General features: G+C 39.0%; 1 protein-coding gene across 10 annotated transcripts in view; it reads left to right on the plus strand.

Annotated features, from left to right (window-relative positions):
- Nucleotides 1-18,969, plus strand: part of PTPRM (protein tyrosine phosphatase receptor type M) — a 780,862-nt gene that overhangs the window by 182,898 nt on the left and 578,995 nt on the right. For 9 of the 10 annotated variants that reach the window (XM_044243376.1, XM_044243377.1, XM_044243378.1 and 6 more), the window contains exon 2: nucleotides 10,160-10,282. In XM_044243376.1, coding sequence (XP_044099311.1) covers nucleotides 10,160-10,282 — 123 coding nt within the window. Of the gene's footprint in view, nucleotides 1-10,026; nucleotides 10,283-18,969 lie in introns of those variants that run through there. The other variant, XM_044243375.1, reaches the window with a different exon arrangement.

The raw sequence follows: 18,969 nt of genomic DNA on the forward strand, positions 1-18,969 counted from the left end.
ATTCCCCTTTTTCTACAGAGAGCAAGACACACGGTCTGTGACTTGACCTGAGATAGAATAGGTAGTTGACAGATCCAGGACTTCATGTATCCTGGGTCTCAGATTCCAATTAAACAGAGTCAGTCTTACAAGTTAACAATTTTTGTTGTAGAATCATTACTCGTAATGATAGGAAATTGGAACAAATGCTTTACCAAGAGGATATAGGAAATTATATTTACTTTTTCCTTATAATTTGATTCTACCCAATGAGTGTGATGTGTAGAAAAAAATGTTTATTGAGGGAAATATATTTAGTGGAGTTTAGGTTAATAAGCACCCAGTGGAAAAAAACAACAATCGGCCACCGGTTTGAAGCTGAAAAGCATGGCTCAGCTGTCCTGCCTGTTGGTGAATTCAGGAGTTTATGTTATCGGCTTTCTCAGATAATGATTTTGTGCTAATAAAATCATGGAGAGATGGATTTGTAAATCACGCTAAACTGGCAGGAGCACTACGGGGCATAAAATGAAATTCTGTTTTTTTATTAATTTCCTGGGTTTCTCTGACCAACAACCAGGATCATTTTCTACTTAGGATACCTACTCTTGTTGCGCAGTTCTACTTAGGGGAAAAATGGCAGATGGGGGGTTTCTTAGCATGAAATTAGAGCATGGAATTCAACACTTTGATCAAGCAGGGTTATTCTTTAGCCCTTAGTCACCTGAGAGATATTTATGACTAAAAGGAGTTATTTAGAGCCGTGATCTCCAAAAGGCTACCTCCGCACCCCCTTTGAGGTGTATAGTACACTCCCTTGGTGCTTGGAAGAAAATATTTGAACTTCAATTTATATTTACTTTATAGTTTGCACTTGAAAAGGTCAGCTGTCTATGTCTATAATAATCTGCATTATATAGTTTATAAATAAGTAAACATAGGATAGTTGTGCCTTTTTCAAAAACTGATCATACCTTCTTAAAAATGTTTGAAGCCACTGATCTGGAGCACTTTTCTAAAATTGGGTCAATGATTAGATTATTCTGGGAATTTTTTTTTTTTTTTTTTAAAGGCACCGACTCCCAGGGCTGCTTCCAGAAGGGTCTGGTTAAATAGGTCGGTCTGGAACAGTGGTTATCATAACTTAGTAGGCATGAGAGTCTCCTGGAGGTCTGGCTTGTTTAAACACAAGACCCCACCCCTGAGTTTCTCATATAGGAGGTTGGGGTGGGGCCCGAGAATTTGCATGTCCAGCAAGATTCCCAGGTGATGCCTGCTGGTCCAAGAATCCACTCTGAGAACCACTGCTCCATGGTGGAAGCCAGGACACAGGCAGCTCCGAAGATGAAGTGATAAATGCGTATCTAGATGTGACCGTCTTCCCCTCTAGACAGTTCTTGGAGATAGTCTATCATTTTGTTTTCCTTTTTTTATTCCTGTTGCTATGATCGAGGCAGACAACTGTTTTTCACACTGTCATTTTCAATATTGGTGTGGACAGTAAGAGGACCACTGTTAGATTCAGGAAGACTCAAATTTACAGAGAGTTTGTATGAGTGGCTTAATGAATCCTTTAGCAATTCTATAAGGTATTTATTTGTCAGTGGAAAACTGGGGCATGTCCGTAATGATTTGGATGCATCTGTATTTGCAAACAGAAATGACACTGTTACCCATTGGAAAAAAAAGATCTTAAGGTCAATAAAAATGCATGGTTGTTTGTTGTAATCAGGCCTTTAAAAAAAATTAGGAATCAATAGATCGATATAAAATGAAATATGCAGGGCCGCCTGGGTGTCTCAGTGGCTTAAGCCTCTGCCTTCAGCTCAGGTCATGATCCCAGGGTCCTGGCATCAAACCCCACATCTGGGCTCTCTGCTCAGTTGGGAGCCTGCTTCCCCCTCTCTCTCTGCCTGCTTCTCTACCTACTTGAGATCTCTCTTTCTCTCTGTCAAATAAATAAATAAAATCTTTTTTAAAAAAATGAAATACGCAGTAAGTATAATAAGCCATAGAAACTTTAAGAACAAGACCACTCATTTCCTTTGACTTATATAAAATATATCCATCGGCAAATAGCACGTTTTACAATAGAGCATAGCATTAGCCATTTAAATGCCTGTGCAATGTGTAAAAACTGCTTGCTAGATTAAATTATGTAGAAGAGCATTTCTATAATGCTTAGTGTCTGATTCACTCACCATCACTGGGGCACTGAAAGTTTAAGAGGCTTTATATACTTGCATTGTTTGGCAGGCAATTAAACATAGATGTCACTGGGATTGATTTATAAGAAGAAAGCAGTGGCTTTGCTATGTTGGTGTAGGTTTTTTTAAATGCTTAAAACAATGTTTATATTATAGCTCACTTTCTGCTTATAGTTTGAAAAATATTAATTTATAGCCATTTATCTGACAGTTTTAATTTGAAATAAGTGGAAAAGACCTGAGGTTACACTCATTTTAGGACAATAGAACATAGAACATTAATTTTTTGGGGGGTACTTGAGCATTCGTTTTTGATTTGCCCTCTCTGTAGAGAGACCTATTTAATACTTTATGCATTTAGTAAAGGCTGCCTTAAATGGGGTCATTCTGTATTTAGAGCAAATGAGAAAAATGTTCCAGAAATCTCCTCAAGGAGTATTCCCGTCTTTTCACAAAATAACTTTAAATGGACTGTAATTATAACAAGACGAACTTCATTGCTAGAGTATATGTCAATTTAACCTGTTAAAGGCAGAGCAATTCAAAATGTATATGTATCTTATAAGTCAGTTTATGAAATTAACATTTGATTGGCCGCCACTGGCTTCTTAGAAACAGCACTTTGAAGAGCTTATTTGCAAAGTGATCAGGCAACAGTCATTATATAAATATTACACATTGTTGTTTACTTTATAGAGGTGCATTCAGGGTAAAAATATGCAGACTGGAAAGAGAATAAACTTTTCACTCAGACCTTGGATGAACTTCTAGCTCTACCTTTAACTCTCTGTGGCTTTAGGCAAGATATTTGACCATTCCACACTCCCATTTGTAAAAACTGGGGTGTGCTGATGAATTTCTAGTCAGAAGACAGAAATCACACAGTAGTTGGAACAGGGAGAGTTTCATTTAAAGAATAATTAGGGCGCCTGGGCGCCTTAGTTGGTTAGGGAACTGCCTTTGGCTTATGATCCGCGAGTCCTAAGATCGAGTCCTGCATCGGCCTCCCAGCTCCATGGGGAGTCTGCTTCTCCCTCTGACCTTCTCTCCTCTCATGCTCTCTCTCACTCTGTCTCTCAAACAAATAAATAAAATCTTTATAAAGAATAATTAACTCTAACAGTGGATTGGAATATAAGAGATTGGCTAGCGCAGAGTAAAGAGAGCTCTAAGAACAAAGGAATAGCAAACATGAGAAGCCGGCAATGCTCCAGAGAAGAAAGGGTCCATGGAGGAGATCCATCTAGAGCTGAGATCCAGGGCTCAGTGGATGGCAGGCAAGTTACTGTGGGACCACGCGATGGAACTCCGAGGAAATGTGTCTTCTGGTGTAGCAGGGGAAGCTGTTCATGGGAGGCATGTCTCTGACAGGCACTCCACTACAAAATTGCTCAGGGGGTTCTGGTGTAAGCCACTCTCTCTGGGGTGCTGCCTACCGCCAGGCACCTGTCAAGCTGGGCACTGGGAAGCCTCCTGCATTGTGGGTCTGGAGAAACCCTGTGGGCTTAGGAGCCTTCCAGGGAGCCCTTCGAGACTACCCCTCCCTCCCACAGTGCTTCTCCAGAACCCTCTACTGTTAAAGCTTACTGTCTTGCCCTCTGGGACAGGAAACGTAGTTAGAGGACTTGAATACAGTTTTGCAGAGCAAGCAAGGAAAAGTGAATTTAGAGCTGAGAGGTAATACATTGAGAGCTGGCATAAAGCATATGAGTGCTTGCCTTTAGGGTTTTTAAGATCAAATAATACATGTAAACATATGCATGGTTTTGTTATGTAACAGTTTCTTTGAATTGAGAGGAAAGCCTCATACTAGTTGTGAAGAGTAAGTGAAATAATGCCATTTTGTTGCCTTCAGCAGAATCTGGCCAGCACACGGCAGATGTCCACAGAGAAGTAACTGTTAATACCAGAGAACTTTCTAGATCACAGGTTGTCCTCTGCCTGCCCTAATAAGCCTCTCATATATTAGTGTTGATTAGTAACTTCAAGACATATAAACAGTCCCAGGTAATAGTTCTCATTCCCAAACCTTAAAGACCTCAGGTAGCAACATTTGAAGGGTCCTGAAGTCAGTTTAGTGGGTAGGATTTTCCAAAACCAAATAGAACAGAGATGAACAATATCAGTGTATCTCAGGAGAGATAAGTTTGGTTTATAAAATGTATACATACGTGTGCTGGGTCAACATGTCATGACCCTCATGGGTCAAAATGTATAGAATTGTTGAATCATTATATTGTACACCTGAAACTAATATAATACTTAATGTTAATTATACTTCAATAATAAAATGATAAAAGTAAATAGAATAAAATATATATATGTAAATATATATATATTTATATATATTTACATATATATATATATATATATATATATATATATATTTACACTGCCCTCACCCTTGCAGTTTGTTTTCCTTTGTCTGCTCTCCAGGCCTGATGCTTCATTATGACATAGAATAATCATATGAAAGATCCTATAAGGTTTCCTTGGGGAAAAAGTATACCATCCTCTCCTTTATAGCTTCTATCTTAATGATATAATAACTATTCTTGGATCTACTGAATAATTCTCTGCTACGCCAGAGAAAGGAGAAAGATAAATTCTCTTCAGTGTGCAGATGACAATATTTTATTTTCATAAATCAAGAATAACCTTTATAGACAACTAGCCTTGCTATCTAATTATTGCCCCCCCCAAAAAGTGTTCAACTTTTCTAAAGCAAAAGCCATAATTTGTGGAGACCTAATTAACATTTAACCAGCTTAGTTTTCAACCATAATAGAAAATGAACACGTTCACTGATTTTGTCACATTCGTAGCTTATTCATGTTGGAATACACAAGGACAGGGCTGTGTGTTTTGTGGGGCTATATTGAGATTGCTTTCATTGTTCAAGTGGATATTACATTAAACTTTTTTTATTAAAGATTTTTATTTGAGAGAGAGAGAAAGAGTGCACAAGTGCGGGAGGGGGGGGAGAGGGAGAAGCAGATGAGTAGGGAGCCTGATGCAGGGCTTGACCGCAGGACCTCAGGATCGTGACCTGAGCTGGAGGCAGATGCTTAACTGACTGAGCCAACCCAGGCACCTCCACATTATACTTCTTTTAAAAAATTCCAGCCAAAATTATTGTAGCCAAATTCTGCATAGAATCTTGGGGAATTCATTACCCATTTTTCTAAAAAGCATTTATTGAGTGCCTACAATATACCAGTTCTAGAGAATACCAAGATGACTAAGATAGAGTTATAAACCAAAGTTACTTTTCAACAGAATTCCTACCCTAACTATAGGCTTTCATGCACCTTTTTTTTTTTTTAAACTCTGCAATTTTTGTGAGAAAAAAAAAAATCAGGCGTGATGCCATTTCATCTGATTTCTTTTTAAAGATTTATTTATTTATTTTAGAAAGAGAGAGGGGGAGAATGAGAGGGAGGGGCTGGGGGAGAAGGAGAAAGAATCTCCAACAGCCATTTCATCTGCTTTCTTAAGTACATGGCTCTATACATGAGTCATAACAGAGACTAGTTGCAATTTTCAGTTGGGAAGTAAGTACATAAACTCATGGTAACCCATTAAGGCTTTGTCAAGAGAAAGAATAATCATAAAGACCATTTTAAAGGATATTATAACTTTAATCCTAGAATGCACTGAACTCCCAAAAAATCAAGTTTACTGAATGAAAGTCTGGGGACATGCTTTCCTAACGTGTTACTAAATCGACCCTAAGACCCATTTTGTTCTGGTAGATGCTTTTGAGAAGTCGTCATTAATTTACGTTGTTTGCTTCTTACCAGGGAGGACAGTTCTCTCTGGATTTCTGATGAGGTGTGCTCAAGTTTCTTTTGAGTTTTCGGCTTCGGAGATACCATCACAGAGTGTTAAGAATGTGGGCTTTCGAGACGAGATGCCTGAGATCAAATCTCTGTTTCACGATCTTTCAGCTTTGAGACCTGTGAGCTGTATAACCAACTTTCTGTGGCTCAGTTTCTGTATATGTGGCATGATGATCATAGTCTCTACCTTATAGGTTGGGAATGAGGATTAAAGGAGCCTTTAGCCATCAAGCCCTTGTCACACTCAGCCCCCATTATTAGTTTTGGTACTAGCATCATAGTCTTATAGATACTGCGAACTGTGTAATCAGTGAGATCTTTCTCTTTGCCCTAGCTACCCCAGAGGTCAAAGTGAACTTTGTGGCTAACTGCCAGTAAATGAGGCTAGTGACATTTTTTTAATTACCTGGCAGTGGTGGTGGAGTCTTAGGCCTATTGCTGGTGTAATCTTCTATTCCTTTTTTCCTTTACTTTCCCAGCTTTTGAACTTTTATTTTCCTTTGCTTCTGTTAACTTAGTGTTTATGTCATGGTGTTGCACTGCCTGTCTGGGAGTAAGCCATGCTGTCATCAGTCTTGTATAGAAATCATCACTCTTGTCTGCTACCTAAATATTTGACATCCGTGGACACACTTCCTTTTGCACGAGTCCTCACTCTTCACCCAGCACATTTGTATGGGGTATTCAAATGCACTACGGAAAAGTCTTCCCCCATGTATGATGAAGGCACAAGCACATGTGTGTCAGTGTGTAAGTGTATGGGGGGGGAGGCGGCAGCGAGGGGAAGAAGGAGGGAGAGAAGGAATATGGACGGTGAAGACCGCCCATCTCACCTAGCTTGTGTCACCTCTCCTCCATCTAATACTGATTCCCCCCCAAAGAAGAGACATCATTTGATTTGATTTGATGGAGGAATATAGTCCAGCCGTAAGCTGTGGGGCAGCAGTCCAAGTAAGACAACTCGGGAGAAACCTTGGCCAAGTGTATTGCTGACCACGTTGCCGTATGTTCCTGTACAAAAGCTGTGTTATTCTGAAAATCAAGGAGGTTTATTTTTGGAAGTGCTTCATTTTACTGCATGTTAGGGGACTAGGCTTCCTTGTCACTTTCTTCATTGACCCCACAACATTTACTTAAGAAACCTCCCAGCCCTCTGTTCTTTGCTCCTACATGGCTCCTTAGAGGAACGCTCCTGTGTCCCAGCATCAGTGCTCACGACTCTTCACCTTCTTGTGACACACATTTTTAAATTTTCCAATTATGTACCCCAGCTATTCACAATGAAATGAACCCATGAGGGTAATTGTTGTAAGAAGGATTTCAGAACTAATAATAACTGAGACTGGTTGAACATGGCTAACACACTGTGGTACACTAACTTTACATTTGCTATCTAATTGAATTGTCAGAAATACTACGTGAGGAATGGTTTATCTCCATTTTATAGCTGGAGAAACCGGGACTCAGAGAACCAAAGCAATCTGTCTACAGTCACAAAACTAGCTGTGGAAGACTAGGGATGTGCCAAATGTTGGACCCTGTCCACTTCACCACTGCACAAAGCTGCCTTGAAAACCAAAGTTTAATCATTCTCCCTTTAATTGGTTATTTAAATTCAGATGTAAACACGATAATTTCATCTCATTTTAGCTCAATAAACCAACTTTGCTATTTTTAGGGTCTCACATCTGTTGGATGAAGGCCAGTGGTGGCTCGGAAAATTGGTGTGCAGGGGGGTATATCTTTCAGCAATAGGAAATTCATAGTCTATCCCATTTTCCAGTGGTTTGATAATCCTACATGGACCCAGAAAGAACTGTGTCATACATTTTATGTGTCCTTTCAAGTGATAAAAACAGCTTTATGTAATGGGAGATTATATCTTTGCACCAGCATTGTGTTAGTCTTTGGGGCTTGCTGTCAGCCATGTTAGTCTTTGGGGCTTGCTGTCAGCCATGCCTGCTTTTGCCTTTATGTTTGGTTATATCTTCAGTGCCAGTGGTTGTTTTGTAAACCAGATCTTTAACCAGCATTGAGTTGTTCTGTGGTTGCCTATACTGATTTTTCACTGTTTAAGATTGCTCTGCAAGACTTTCATCAAAGTGCTATCTAGGTTTCCAGTGGGGAGGGGGGCAATTTTCTCTCAAAATTCATGGTGGTTTCTTTCTGTCTGAATGTTATTAGTGCTACTGTTGTTTGTGCCCATTCCTCCTGTACTGACACTATCTTCTATGTCAGAATTAGGGTTTGCAACCAAGGGGAAATAGTTCCCATTGATGTTTGCACAGTCTTCTAACATTCCTCACCCCAAATTGGAAAGTTGTTAGTCTTATGTGCTCTTAAACAAATCCACTTTGTTTCTGAACTTGTTGAAGCTGAGTAGGAGGGAAGTATAAATTACCAGTTGTTGTCAAGGTGAAATATTGAGTTAGTGCTATATCTTTGTAATGAGTTTCTGCTCTCAGTGGAATGTTTAATTGACCAGTTCTGTTAAAGTGTCAGAGAAGATGGTGTCCAGGGTCACTAATTTCACCATCACGCCTGGAGCTAACAACTGAGACAGAGCTAGGAAGCTGGGAGAAACCTTCTAAACTGGTCTGAGGTCCCTTGACTCTGCCCTGTTTAAATTTTTTTTTTTAATCAACGATTCGGATGCAGATGGAGAATGTGTGCTCATCAAATTGGCAGATAACCTAAGTCTAGGTAGGGTGACTAACACCCAAATGATAAAATCCGGATTCCAGAAGTTCTCAACAGGCTAGAGTAATGCATGGAAAACAATGAAATGGGGTTTAGTAAGGATCTATGTATAGCCCTGTGTTCATTTGTTCACAGGGTAGAGCTAAGATAAATGTGTATACATTTGAAGAAGCAGAGTTTGGGCCTTTTTAAAGGGGGAATTGTCTAAAAGGCAGGGATGCGTTTCAGAATTTTCAGAATGCCTTATCTGTTCAGAGCTGTCTAGCTGTCTCGAAGATTGTAGATTTTTTGTAAGCATTGGGATGGAAGCTGGCCCAGGTGACCTCTAACACTTCTCTCTACCTCTGAGTTTGTACAATTGCTATTTTATTTTTTTTCTTGCTGCCTGGGCATACAGTATAGACACGGTGCAATAATACTCTTATTTTTGGATTTTCTTGACCAGAACCCTTAATTGTCATCATTGGAAAGTAATTATAATTAATAGCTTTAATTAACATAAGTAATAACATTATATAATGCATATCAGAATTTTAATAATAATATGATCAATATAATCACTCCCTTTCACAATGTGAAACTGGTGGAAAGATTTAATACTGTAATAACTCAAAGTAATAAGAGATATTTAAGAGGATGTGGGTAGGACTTAAAATCGTCAATGTGCCCCAGGATGCTGAAACAGCTGAATTGTTTTATAAAACTGCATCTTCTTTTATTCTTTGTTTTTTTAAGTAGCTTCATTTCTAGCACCAGAATTAAGCAGATGTTTGCATGGTTAGCTTTGAATTTATTCTTGCCTTTAAAAATTGTGTGGGCTATACACAAATTTATAATCTCTCAATATCAAGACTCAAATCTTCAAAGTATTAAAGTGAAAGTTGATTTTATCTTAGATTAAGAATAATTCTTAGAAAAAAAAAAGAATAATTCTTAGAAAAATATTTTGCAAGCTGTGTTCATGGTCTCTACTGCATTTTTCTCCCTGACATTGCGCCAGTGTTATGGTGAAAGCGTTTCTCCTTTAATTTTTTTGGACACATTATTGTGTTTTTCTATTGAAAACATGTTGAATACCTAGGGTAATCCCATTAAAGTTTTGAACACAAGATCAGTTATTCCAAATTCCTGCAAATCTGGAAAATATGAATTATAAATTTGCTTAGGTCTACTTTCACTTGGATTATACACACATTGGATTCTTTGGAGGAACAGTGTAGCATAACAGTATGACAATGCCTGGTTAAGACTCAGCTTGGTTAGCACTTAGCATTTAGGGTACAGTAGGGTCAAGATCCATGGTACCTGGACACAAAGGTCAAATCAAATTCAACAAGGTATCAAGTAGGTTTATAGTTACCTGCAATCATCATAGCTTCTTCCAGAGGTCTGCTCTTCACTTACATTACTTTTCATTCTTTCACATCTTAGGTGGTTGCCTTTTTGATGAGCCATATAGCACCTGTGGATATAGTCAGGCTGAAGATGATGACTTCAACTGGGAGCAGGTGAACACCTTGACCAAACCAACTTCTGATCCATGGATGCCATCAGGTTTGCATGTAGTTTTAAATTTTCTTTCTAAAATCAAAGCTTCACTATAGAGTCTGAATCACAGTAAATATTTATTGGGCATTGGCTGAATGAATGAGGGTGTTGGTCTTTGAGTGTGGCAGCCCAAGGTGATTAACTAGTGGGAATAACACAATTAAGGGACTGGTTACAAAGTACAAAGAGTTCACCTTTGTATTGCTTCCTTTAAAGTCTAATTAAAGTGTACTTCCTTTATCTTTGGGCACACCTGAGCTAGATTAATAGGCATTTCCCAGTTGATCCTTTCCCAAGCAGCAGATATGGGAAATAGATGGATGTCTCTTCTGGCAAATGTGTCTAGTAGGTGGAACTCTAGCTGGGGAATCCAAGTAACAAAGCCTCCATCACAAATGGGAGACCTTGGAGAATAACTTTAACCTTGTCAGCCTCCGGGATCCACTTGGCACCAAAGAGAAGATGGTGATGCATGCATGTAGATAACTTCTTCTTCTGTAGAAGTCCTTAATAAATTCTCTGATCAGTGAAAGATGTTCATTCCATTGAACACCAGCAAAAATTCTACTTATTTTGAAGGAAGAATGGGAAGGAGGCGACAATTCAGCATTAATCACATTGGAACTTGGTCAGGTCATTTTACTGGACACCCTTTGCAGGTGGTGGTGTTGGACAGCACTCTAAGAGTTTAGATTTGCTAATTCATGTTACAAAGGGGTGACAGTGTGCCCTAGACAGGATTCAAATGGCAAAACATTATTCTGATTTGGTTTTTAAGTAAAACACATTTTTTGCACTTTTTTGTAACTATAAAGTTCTTTGTTAATGCACACAAATGTAGCGATAATTGCATTTAGCAAGTCATCTTGTAAAGGTAACTTTTAAGTAGGAGGTAGAGTTCAATGTCATTCTTCACTAAGCTTTAACAGTTAGCATGCCCCGCATGTTCTCTCCCTCTCCTTCCCACATTTATCTCCTTAGGACTTCAAAGAAGGAAAACTGAGCTCCTTGGCACTGTAGCTTTGCTGGACTTCAGACGTTTCTAGCTTTTAGTTATTTCCCCTCTGCTGACATTCTTCTGTATGTGTGTGTGGTTTTGAATACAACTTGTGCTTGAATCAGTGGTATTTTTATTGTTCTTAGAAATTCCAGCTCTTTGCTTTCATGCTTGCCAGGGAGTGGGGACAAAGAAGGGGAGCATGGCAGAGCTCACTGATGCAGAGCTGTCCTTCCCCAAGTAGGCTTCTCACCCCAAAAGGCCTTTTGGGTGTTGCCTGTTCTCTCTTGGGGATCTAGCCTGTGTCCAGAAAGGCTGGGGATGGCTGTGGCCATGATGGTGGGGAGGGTGCCCAGGTTTAATCCTGGGACAGCTCGCCATGAGAGAGCTCTCAGGCTTTTCTTATTATCTTCTAGTTTGGGTTAAAAAAAAAAAAAGTAAGTTGTAATTTTTCACATTAAGTAGTAGATTTAATTACTGTGGTCCTTCAGTTTGAAGATTATCTTAGAAAAACTGACTTTTACAAAGGAGCCCCAATATTGCAGTATCATTTTCAGTGTTCACTGGTTCCATTGTTGTCACATGATGACCTACCTTCCTCTATTAAGGAGGAGGAGGTATCATTTCTTAATACCATCTCATCCTTTCCTTCTTTCTGATTTCCCATAATCACATCTCACACAAAATTGTCCAGTTCTGAATATAGAAAAGATGGGCTCTTAGCAGAGGCCATTATAAAAATGGTAATAAAGATCAAAGACCAGTTGTATCCTGGAACAGTCAGTTGGGTAAATGAAAGAACAAAGGGGAAACAACTTCACAGCATCTAGTTTTTGAAGGCTTTTCTGCCTTTGGAAAAATGAAGTGGGGGCATTTAAACATTTTGTTTGAATTTACTCTACTTCTGTTGACTAATTGAATATGTGGTGATTAATATCAGGCCTTTGTAACTTCTCCCAATGTTGTTTCTTCCAATATGTGTCTCAGTTTCATCTGATTTTTGGTAGTTACAAAAGGTGTGCCCTCAACCCTGGCCTTTAAATAGAGTACAAGTCACTGTGGGGAGGTAGGGGTGGTTGGATGTTGGCAGGTCTGGAGGGAGTTGGGGCAGGACTAGCAGTCCAGTTCCTCTTTCCTCCGACAATGTCAGTGGGCATCAGTCCGGATGAGGTTTCTGAAAATTGGTAGTTGTTCCATCAGACTTAATTTCTCCCATAACAAAGAACTGCCAATAATGTTATTTTTTCCCATTCCTATTCATTAAACAAAATTTAGCCATTCAAAAATTCCTTTGAGCCCTACTATATGCTAATCATGATACTGATTACTGTTGGGGGGTGAAAGTTTATAAGAAATGAATCTCTAGGAACTTATGTACTTGTGAAAGAGAGTTACAAAAAATACAGTGAACATTCTAAATCCTATATTAATTATTAAGTGTTGCATAGACCAGCAGTGTTTTAAGGTCAACAGCTCCTGTGTTATTAAGGATATGGCTGGTGCTCAGCTGACCTTTCCACCTATAGTCAGAAGTTAAATTCTCAATGAAATTTCATTGTTAGAACTAAGGGAATAGTGGTGCCTGGGGGGCTTAGTCAGTTAAGCATCTGCCTTCGGCTCAGGTCCTGATCCCAGGGCCCTGGGATCCAGCCCCATGTTCCCTTGTCTAGGCTTTCTACTCAGCAGGGAGTCTGCTTCTTTCTCTCTCCGTCTGCCCCATCCCCAGGCTCATGTTCTCATTCTCTCTCTCTCTCTCTCAAGTAAATAAATAAATATTTTAAAAAAGAGAAGAACTTTAAAAAAAGGAGAAATAAGGAAATATCATCTTAAAAACTTTGCTTATAGTATTCTGTGGTATCGATTTTAAAACAGACTTTCCAATATGTATGGATAATACATCCATGAGTTGCTTTAAGTACTATTTAGTTACAAGGGTTTTCGCCTCCTCCTCCTTTGGCATTAACATACATTAGAGGATTTATTTATTTCAAAAACAAATTCCAAAGCTGGCCATCTCGGTCTAAAACAGAAACCAGTTTCATGAATTGGTCAGGGTAAATGGGTAACAAAATCAGATACAACCAGTGCCTCCTGGGGGCTGATTTCTTTACACCTTTATTTACAATATGGTTGGATTTGTTCTCACATGTATATTTGAATATATTCTCCCGTGTGTGGGATGGTTCTGTGATGCCTTAATCCAAGGGTTGGTGTCCTATGTCCTATAGGCCAAATCCAGTCTGCTGCCAGTTTTGCGGGTGGCTCAAAAGCTAAGAATGGTTTTTACATTTTTAAATGGTTGAACGAAAAATCTAAAGAATAATAATATTTTGTGACACGTGAAATTCAAATTTCAGCGTCCATAAACAAAGTTTTACTGGTGTGGAGTCTTGTGTATTTGTTAAATATCGTCTATGATTGGTTTCAAGCCACACTGTAGGGCTCACTAAGCCTAGATATTTACTGTCTGTCTGGTCCTTTATGGAAATTTTTGCTGATCCCTGTCTTAGACCATTTTGCCATCAGCCTGTGATTGTTGCCTTGAACTCAGTTTACATAGTTATTGCTTCTGGAATCGTTATTATTAATACCCAAGTACTATTTCATATTTTCATTTACTTTCAGATGATATATTTTCCAAACTTTAGACCATTAAAATCAGTAAGAAAAAGCCATGATGATTAGGGACTTCCTCTTTCTCATAAATTTGCTTTCTATGAAAAAGCTTTGTGATTTTTCTTTATTGTTTAATACCATCATCCTTCTGGGACTTTGGTGATTCTAATAAACAAATAACCCATCAATATGATTTTTAAAATTATGAAAGTGAAAGACTGAAATTTTTACTCTAAATTTGCTCTAATTAAAATTTTACTTTTTCTGTTTTTTTTTTAATCAATGCTTGAGTGTGTGTAAAGTTTGTTTCTCTGTATCTTCATGTATAAGGTTATTTTTAGTCACATTTAAAAAATTTAAATACATTCTGGAGCTTTATATAAGCTGACTTGATAACTACTCTAAGGCTGTGAGATTGGCTCTAGAAATACATATTTAGGGCAAATAAAGACCAAATGCCGTTTAAATTTTTGTATTTGAAGTTGACGTTTATGTTCCAGATTATTGCAGCTAGCTTGAAACTGTGCTCCACATGGTTTCTCTTTATTGGTGTGTGGTTCATTTCCTATCAATTGATCTCTATTAACAATGGGAAATTTTCTTGAGCTTTAGCATAAGGATTGCTACTTTGAGCACAAGCATCCTTGATTAAGTAATCACTTAATAACCTGGTCCATTTTGTTAGCACTGTTGTATTCTCTCACTTTCTGTACTGTAGTACGTGGTGTAATTATCAGAGTAGATTAAGAAGTATTGAATAAGAAGCATTTTATCATGTAAAAGCACCTGCACGGTTCGACAACTGTTTCTGTATTTTTATATGTTTTTATATTTCATTAAAGGATTTTGCTTGTACCTTCACGCTCGAGTTCTATAAAATGGGTATTTAACAAGTTCCATGTCTGATGGGTAAGAAAATGCAAATTTATCTTATGCAAAAAAACCCCAATAAACAAACAAACAAACAATAAATAAATAAACAAACTTCTTTGTAAACCTCTTCATAATAGTAAAAATGTAAAGATAGTTTATAACCATAGCTATCATTTGATAACTCATAACATTAGTGTATGTTTATACCTGATGTGGTCCCCTTAAGACATCATAACCTCCAGCAGAGGCCACATTTAGTGAATTTGCTTCCCAGTGCTAGGAAAACTTAACAGGAAGTGTAGTGTGTAAACAGGGAAAGCTCATGGAGCCTATAAACACTTAGTTTATATGTTGCAAACTGGGAACTGTGATGTTTCTGATCTTCACAGAGACACCATGACTAAGGACTGAGTCATTTCTGTGGGTTCCCCTATGAAAGGCAGGGAGAAGGAGGGAGGTAGGGGGGTGGAGAGGCAATATGCGCTTTGAGCGGGATGGCCCAGAGAATAGAAAAAATGACCGCATTTATTTATGTAGGGTCAGTTTCACATTTGGGAAAGAGGATGGGTTAAAAGACAAAGGAATTGGGAGTTTCCTCTGTGGCTGCGTTCCTCAGGTGTATTTCCTTCTTGCTAGGGAAACCTTCCCTATTTATTCCCACTTCAGGGCTTATGCAAGATTTAGTGAGTGAGGAAGAGAAGAAGACTATAGGGTTGAAAAGGAATTTTTTTCCTCCTCAAATTTCAATGTGTATCTAGTGAGTAGTATTTTTGGCACGGAATATTCAGACAGTTGTCTAATTATCTCATTCATTCTTTGAATCTGTCAACATTCAACAAATATTTACTTAACACCTGCAATGCGCTAGTCATTATTATTCATCACATTGGGATTCATCACTGAGTGAGCTGAGTAAGGACCCCCTCCCCGAAGCACCTTTCATCCTCAGTCTGGTAACATGGTTCTTGGATTGCCAAAAGATTCTAACCTGTAAGATCACATATTCCTTGATGTATTAATGACTTTCTGGAATTGAATACTTAAAAAGTTATGCAAAATTCAGTCCATCAGACTCAGCTTGCTATAGCATCAAATTAAGCTTTCTTGGGTGCTTTATCCCTTCAAAAAAGTAAAAACAAGAGCAAAACAAAGTCTATATTGCAGGCAAGTGGCAGCCGAGTCCCCTCTGATCATTTTCCTTTCTCAAAGGAATCCCATACATGTAAATGACTCTGAGCAGTTAACATCATTTGCTTCTTTGCTGTGTGTCTTTGATCCTCATGAGGACCCTGAAAGACTGGGAGGCATTGTCTCTCTTTTGTGTCTTAGGAGACTCAATTTCAGAGAAGTGAAACCTGCTCCAGACTTACAGGTTAGAGAGCCAGCTACCAGTTTTGCTCTTCTGACTACTGAGGAGTCATCTTCCCATGAGCACATGGACCTAGCGAGGGGATGGTCTTCATCCCAGGGGGTCGCTCTCTGGATCTTCTGAAAATGAACACGAAGGCCTCTCCATTGTGGGGGCTGCGGGTCCCACCCAGGTCAGATGCTGGCTCTGTCACTATGTAGCTATTGATCTTGAACAGCTTCTTAAGCTGTTGGTTTCCCAGTCTCCTCATCAGTGAACTCTTTGTGTGTGCTGGAGCTGCACTAGTAAGATCTGTCCCCTTGCCGATTATAGCCTGCGGGGTAGGCAGGCAGGAGCTCATAGGCAGAGACATACATTGTGATGGTGGGATGTGCTGAGGGCTGTACAGAAAAGCTACATCAGGATAAGGGCATAGCAGGTGATGGAAGCAGGAGACAGGACCAGCCTTTCTGCAGCGGTGATCTGGGAGCAGAGATGGGGATTCTACGGAGGACAAGGAGAACATGGAGGTTGAGTCACGTAGGCAGAGTGAAGAGCAGTAACCAAGCCTGGAGATAGAGGTAAGCTCTGCTGGATGGAGTGAGATGGTCAGTCTTAGGTGATCCTGAAGGCTGCGCAAATGTGTTTAGAACCTACTTCATAAGATTGTTGACCAGGTGAGACAAGATAATCGACTTTGGGAACTTGGCCTCATATGCGGCCCAGCAAAGTATGCAAGAAATGCCCTTCTTTTATTATTATTAAGTAATTTTTCAGGAGCAATTTGGTATGAATTCATCTCTTAGCTTAATTTGGACTCTGAGTAAAGTTCATGCCAAGTTCTTATTGTCTTTTCTAAATGATACCGAATAAGAAGCAGAAGATATAGACCTTCATATAATTTTTGAATGGATTAAAAAAGCAAGCTGAAAGAAGTCCATTAAAGTACTGACAATATTTATTTCAGGATGGGAGGATTGGGGGTAATTACTTTATCATTTCTATGTCACACATTTTCTTTAGGGTCAAGTATAACTTTATAATCAAAAGTAACAATTATTTTAGGGGATGGTCATTAAATTGGCATCTTTTGGATCAATTCTGAATGTTTTCAGTCATCGAACTCAGAAAATACAAACAACTTCATTGTCCCTGGGAACCTCATTCAAGAGTCCCATTGAGAAATTGCTGCCCGTCATCCAGATGTAAGACAGTCATTGATGATCTATCCTTCATTTATCTCACTCCGGTCGGCTTGGTGAGGCTTGGATTGGGTTTCCAGTTAAAGAGTGCATGATTAGACACAGTGAAAGAGATTGGACTGGAGTTGTATTCTCTATTATAAATGATAAATTCTCTGTTATAAATAACATTTAGAAAAATAACTTTAGAATAGCATTAGAGAGGAGTAGGGAATTTGGGTAAATTGGAAGGGGTGGTGAACCATGAGAGACTATGGACTCTGAAAAACAATCTGAGGGGTTTGAAGTGGCGGGGGGGGTGGGAGGTTGGGGTACCAGGTGGTGGGTATTATAGAGGGCACAGCTTGCATGGAGCACTGGGTGTGGTGAAAAAATAATGAATAATGTTTTTCTGAAAATAAATAAATTGAGAAAAAAAAAAGAATAGCATTAAAAAAGCCTATTTCAGATCAGTGATCTCTGGAGAGTTCTTAATTAAACAGGATGGGGCTTTGGGTAGCCTCACTTTAACATGGGTATAAACAACATAAAATTTACCATTTTAACAGTTTTTAAGGGTTCAGTTGTACTAAGTACATTCACATGGTTGTGCAACCATCTCCACCATCCATCTCTCGGAGTTTTTTTTTTTTTTTTATCTTTCCAATCTGAAACTCTGCACCCATGAGACACTATCCTCTTCCCTCCCCTCCATTCCCTCCTCCTCCCACACCCTGGTAACCACCATTCTACTTCCTGTCTCTGACTTGGACGACTCTGGGCCCCTCATAGAAGTGGAATCACATAGTATTTGTCCTTGTGTGTCTGGCTTATATCACTTGACATAATGTTTTAAATGATTCAGTTTTCATATGTAAAGACTTTAAAGATCAGAGTAGTCTTGTTTTTTGTTTTGTTTTGCTTTTAGAAAAGTGTCTTGATTTTTTTTTTTTTAATTTAAGATTTTTTATTTATCCATTTGACAGACGGAGATCACAAGTAGGCAGAGAGGCAGGCAGAGAGAGAGAGGAAAGCAGGCTCTCCGCTCAGCAGAGAGCCCGATGCGGGACTTGATCCCAGGACGCTGGGATCATGACCTGAGCCGAAGGCAGCGGCTTAACCCACTGAGCCACCCAGGCACCCCTGTCTTGATTTTTAATAAATAATTGTTTCAAGAGGTCCAGGGGCCATTGTAATATATATGATAGCTTATTTCAATCATTTATATTCAGTGTTCAACAACTGTTCTCCTTTAAATTTGTTCTAAATTCTCATCTTGGCTGATTGGAAACCATAACAAAAAGTAAGAACGGGGTCTAGCTATTTTTAAATATTTCTAAAAAAGATACAAATGAGCCTGTATATATAAATACGTGTTTTTAAAATAGGTTCATTCCTTGCCTGATTTCCTGTAAAATTGTATGACATCGTAAGAGTTATGTGAAGCCAAGGAATGAAATAAATAGACCAATCATGAGAGAGGTTGTAAATCTCTCGTAATCTGAGCAGAGGAAGGAATCTGAGAAGGGTTCAGAGTAGGCTGTGGGGCTGTGATGTTAATCAGCCTGAGAAAATCACACTGAGGAGCTGGTTAGCACTCACGTATGCTGTGCTCCCTGTGCAAGGCACCCTGGTGCTGGGCATGGTCGGAGTGTTGGAAAAGAGGAGCTCACCTTGG

The sequence above is a fragment of the Neovison vison genome, chromosome 3 (genome assembly GCF_020171115.1).
Source record: "Neovison vison isolate M4711 chromosome 3, ASM_NN_V1, whole genome shotgun sequence".
Lineage (NCBI taxonomy): Eukaryota > Metazoa > Chordata > Mammalia > Carnivora > Mustelidae > Neogale > Neogale vison.